Source organism: Eptesicus fuscus, chromosome 13 (assembly GCF_027574615.1).
Source record: "Eptesicus fuscus isolate TK198812 chromosome 13, DD_ASM_mEF_20220401, whole genome shotgun sequence".
Classification (NCBI taxonomy): Eukaryota; Metazoa; Chordata; class Mammalia; order Chiroptera; family Vespertilionidae; genus Eptesicus; species Eptesicus fuscus.
The window spans coordinates 79,114,409-79,119,455 of NC_072485.1; the positions used below are offsets into that span (position 1 = coordinate 79,114,409).

The following is a 5,047-nucleotide window of genomic DNA, read 5'->3' on the forward strand; positions in this document are numbered from 1 at the left end:
GGTTTCAGGTGTTTGGGGATGGAATCCAGATAGGGTTCCAGGATTTCAAGTCCTTCCTTTGTCTCCCTCGTGGATTTATTGGTCTTGAACCCTCAGAGCGGGAGCCCAGGTAGGAGGGCTCAGGCTCAGAAGCGGGCAGAAGTGCCAGAGTTCAGGGAAGGCTGGGGAAACCAGTTCTTTGTGGAAGCAGCACACCTGTCCAAGGGTATGGACTCTGGAGCCAGAAAGAGCAGGTCTGATCCCGGATTCTGCTAATACCAGCTCTGTGACCCAGACAAGGGGCTTCATTTTTAGAGCCTCAGTTTCCTTGTCTGTAAAGTGGGAATAATATCTGTTAGGGTTGGGGTGATTAAACAAGATTAAGTATATAATAGCATAGTACAAATAGTAAGTCCCTGTGTCAGAGACTTGAGAAGGTGAAGGCTTGGTCAGTGTTTCTGAGGAGCTCAGTTTCTGGGGGGTCAAGCCCAACCCTTCGCCGAAGCCATCAGGTAAGGAGAGGAAACCTTGAGTTGAGACTCCTGTGATCTGAGCCAAGCCGCAGGGCCAAGGCAAGTCTACTGGGGAGACAGATACAAATGGCCACGAGACAAAGAGGAATTGGGGGCACAGAGAGAAGCAGAGACAGGGCTTAAGGGAGTGGCTATAGCCTGAAGGGCTGGCCACACCCCAGAGCCTGTAATTCCACCCAAGACTAAGTTATCTGGAGCAGTGTGGAGATAGGGTCTTGGTGACGGGAGGCGGGAATCTGATCTTCCCTGGCCTCTCTGCTCACCCCACTCTTGGGAGCTCTCCTTTGCAACAGTCTGCTGGGGCTGAGAGCCCATCTCCTCTGCCCACTACAAACCTGTTTGCCTTCTTCCCCTGCCAGGCCTCTCAGGAACACTGGCCCTGCTACCAGAGCCTCAGGAGCCCCCATGAGTGCCAGCAGTGGGTGTCCTGGATAGCAAGACCTGGCTAGTCCAGGGGTGGGTACGCTATCATGCCGCCCATCCTCCAGCGCCTGCAGCAGGCCACCAAGATGATGAGCCGCAGGAAAATCCTGCTGCTGGTGCTGGGGTGCAGCACCTTGAGCCTCCTCATCCACCAGGGTGCACAACTCAGCTGGTAAGGAGTAGGGGCCTTGGTGAGGGGGCGGGGCCCAGGGCAGTTGTGGTATTCAGGGGGCCAGCTGCCTGGTTAACACCAGAACTGAGAGCCCTTCTTACCATTCCTTGCACCTGCCAGAAGAGTGTCTTCTGCTGGGTTTTGTTCCTTCCCTCTATCCTGAAGTGCTTTCCACACATCTCTTTATTTTTTATTATTTTTTAAAAATATATTTATATTGATTTCAGAGAGGAAGGGAGAGGGAGAGAGAGATAGAAACATCAATGATGAGAGAGAATCATTGATTGGCTGCCTCCCACATACCACACACTAGGGATCAAGCCCACTCCTGGGCATGTGCCCTGATCAGGAATCAAACCATAACCTCCTGGTTCATAGGTCGATGCTCAATGAGCCACGCTGGCCGGGCACCATACATCTCTTTAGATCCACACAACCTCCCAAGGCATGGATTGATCTTCATTAAAATGGGAGTGACTTGCTCAAAGTTATAGAGTGAGTCAGTGACTAAATGGGACTCGAATCCAGCCCAAATCCAGTGCCTCCCCAAAGGACTACAAACAACTTCTCACTGCTTCTGTTGTGCTGGGCAAGTCCTCTCACTTCTCTGAGCCCGTTTCCTCATCTGTAAAATAGAAATGATGGTATGTGTGACCTAGCTAGTCACCCTGACACAGGATACCATGTGACTAATAGGAGCCCTGACCCTACTCCTGGCTCACGTGTGAACCCAACGAATACCTGCACCCCTCAGAGCCTCAACTTTCCCATTTTCTACATGGTCTGCCCAGGAGAATGATGTGAGTGGGCCCAATCCCCGTGATTTGCTGGTCTTTAAAAGGGCGTCTGTGTAGACATTATCCTGAACCCAACTCAGCCACAGATGGGAAATTTCAATGGTGTTCTCAAAGCTGCTTAGCGTTTCCTCATTACATTATGACTAGGGTGATAGAAAAGAAACAGGAGAGTGACTCAAAGTCTGAAAAGACCTTACAGGTTTACCTGTAATCCCAAACATCCTTTCAGGATTGAGGAAAGAAATGAAAGCTTCATGAAGGCTGGGATTGTTATCTGTTCTCTATACTATCATATTTCTTGAGCCTAGAACAGTGCCTGGCACATAGGAGATGATAAAAAAAAATATTGGCCGAATGAATGAATAAAGCTCCAGAGGTCTTAACAGGATCATATGACAAATGGGTTGCCTCAAAGCCCTTGCCACTCATCCACAAGGTGAGGAGCCAGTGAAAAAGTAAAAGAGAAAAACGAGAGCAAGAGGACTTGGTGACCTCATCTGGGTTGCCAGACTTATGTAAATGAGTTTTTTCTTCTGAGCCTGTTTCTTCATTTTTAGAGTGGAATTCCTCAAGGATCTCCAAAGGCCATTCTCCCTCTATTAGTTATCTATTTCTGTGTAACCAAATTACCTCAAAACTTGGCAGCTGAGCACATCAAACATTTATTATCTCACTTGTGTGGGTCAGGAACCCAGGTGGGGCTTAGCTGGATTCCTCTGCTCAAGGTCTCTCATGGGGCTGCAGTCTCATCTGAAGGTCTGATTGGAAGGGCTCCCCTTCCAAGCTCACTCATGTGGTTGTTGGCAGACTTCAGTTCCTCAAGCAGGGTGATGGACTGAAGGCCCAGTTCCTTGGTAACTGTTGCCATGGGATGCCTCCCCATAGGGTTGGCTCACAGGATGGCAGCTTGCTCACCATGCTACAGGTGTTGTCCTAGATAAGACACCGAGATAGAAGCCATAGTCTTTTTATAGTGTAATCTCACAAGTGACATCCATCATTTCTGCCCTATTCTATTCCTTAGAGACATCAATAAGTCCCGCCCATACTCAAGGGGAAGGAAATATACAACAGCATGAATACCAGGAGGCCAGCAGGGATCACGTGGGTCATCTTAGAGGCCGCCTACCATACCCCTCTACTGCTCTGTGGGTAAAGCCCAAAATGGGCTGCTCTGTAGCCCACCCCACCATCCTTGGGAAGGGGCAGGGCTCACACCCTCTCACACCCTCCTCCCTGCACCCCTCCCTGGACCCTGCAGGTACCCCAAGCTGTTCCCTCTGAGCTGCCCGCCTCTGCAGGACTCACCACCGCGCCCCAAGCACATGACCGTGGCCTTCCTGAAGACGCATAAGACCGCGGGCACCACGGTGCAGAACATCCTGTTCCGCTTCGCCGAGCGCCACAACCTGACGGTGGCCTTGCCGCACCCGCGGTGCGAGCACCAGTTCTGCTACCCGCGCAACTTCTCGGCGCACTTCGTGCACCCGGCCACGCGGCCGCCGCACGTGCTGGCCAGCCACCTGCGCTTCGACCGCGCGGAGCTCGAGGGCCTCATGCCGCCGGGCACCGTCTACGTCACCATCCTGCGGGAGCCCGCGGCCATGTTCGAGTCCCTCTTCACCTACTACAACCAGTACTGCCCGGCCTTCCGGCGCGTGCCCAACGCGTCCCTCGAGGCCTTCCTGCGCGCGCCCGAGGCCTACTACCGCGCGGGCGAGCACTTCGCCATGTTCGCGCACAACACGCTGGCCTACGACCTGGGCGGCGACAACGAGCGCAGCCCGCGCGACGACCCCGCCTACCTGGCGGGCCTCATCCGCCAGGTGGAGGAGGTCTTCTCGCTGGTCATGATCGCCGAGTACTTCGACGAGTCGCTCGTGCTGCTGCGGCGCCTGCTGGCCTGGGACCTGGACGACGTGCTCTATGCCAAGCTCAACGCGCGCGCCGCCAGCTCGCGCCTGGCCGCCATCCCCGAGGCGCTGGCGCGGGCCGCGCGCGCCTGGAACGCGCTGGACGCCGGCCTCTACGACCACTTCAACGCCACCTTCTGGCGCCGCGTGGCGCGGGCCGGCCGCGCGTGCGTGGAGCGCGAGGCGCGCGAGCTGCGCGAGGCCCGCGAGCGCCTGCTGCGGCGCTGCTTCGGCGAAGAGCCGGTCCTGCGGCCCGCGGCTCAGATCCGCACCAAGCAGCTGCAGCCCTGGCAGCCCAGCCGCAAGGTGGACATCATGGGCTACGACCTGCCCGGCGGGGGCGCTGGCCCGGCCACGGAGGCCTGCCTCAAGCTGGCCATGCCCGAGGTCCAGTACTCCAACTACCTGCTGCGCAAGCAGAAGCGCCGGATAGGGGTGCGGACCCGGCCCGAACCCGTCCTGGACAATCCCCCGCCGCCTCGGCCAATCCGGGCGCTGCCCCGCGGCCCCCAAGGCCACTGAGCTCTGGGAGTCAGGCCTTGGGGCTACCTCCAGGCCCTGCCGCATCAGGACCCCTACTTCCGAGGGGCTTAAGCCCCACGCTGTACGGGGCGGGGGTGGGGGGTGGGGGGGTGGTTGCCTCACCTTATCTGAGCCCGCCTCCCTGGGGTGGGCTGAACCCCGTCCTCCAGGAGGGAGCTGATAGGCCTGATGGAGCCCCGGGCGTCCCCTCCTCCTTCCTAGCAGGAAGTCTGAGACCTGCGCACAACTGCCCTACCCATTTCTGGGGTTGAGCCCTCCCTCCACCAGTTTCCAGAGCCGGTGGGCCCAGGCTGCAGAGGAGGTCCGCCTGCCGGCCTCCAGGAGCCCTTGCTTTTCCTCACAGCGGCCAGAGGGCCCCACACCATCCGTCTTCCAGGTTCCACTCTCAGCACAGACCTAAGCTGCTCCCAGACTCCCAGAACCAAGAGTTCTTGGGTTGGGCTTTTTGTTTTGTTTTGTTTCTTTTTTTAATAAAAAATATCTCTCAAATGTGCAGGTTAGATGGCAGTCATTGAAAGCCAGATTCCCCACATTGGATGAGGGTGCCCAAGAATAGCTGAGCCAGCCTCAGTTCCTCCCCTGATCTTCCCAGAGGCTCACCCTTGATTGACTGAGCCACCTCAGCCCCACTCATTTCCTTTGAGAAAATGTAAATCATTTTCATTCAATTCAGCACATTTATTGAGC

The 5,047-nt window shown here is 56.0% G+C and overlaps 1 protein-coding gene across 2 annotated transcripts; it reads left to right on the plus strand.

Moving 5' to 3' along the window:
• Positions 1-928: 928 nt before the first annotated feature.
• On the plus strand, positions 929-4,765 carry GAL3ST3 (galactose-3-O-sulfotransferase 3). Of its 2 annotated transcripts, XM_054725494.1 has the most exons (3): positions 929-1,107; positions 3,166-4,252; positions 4,565-4,765. In XM_054725494.1, the coding sequence occupies exons 1-3, from the start codon at positions 983-985 to the stop codon at positions 4,571-4,573; spliced, it is 1,221 nt and encodes a 406-aa protein (XP_054581469.1). In that variant the 5' UTR covers positions 929-982; the 3' UTR covers positions 4,574-4,765. The 2 variants fall into 2 exon arrangements, with proteins under 2 accessions (XP_054581469.1, XP_054581468.1); XM_054725493.1 differs by lacking the exon at positions 4,565-4,765 and having other exon boundaries at positions 3,166-4,339.
• The last annotated feature ends 282 nt before the right edge of the window (positions 4,766-5,047 follow it).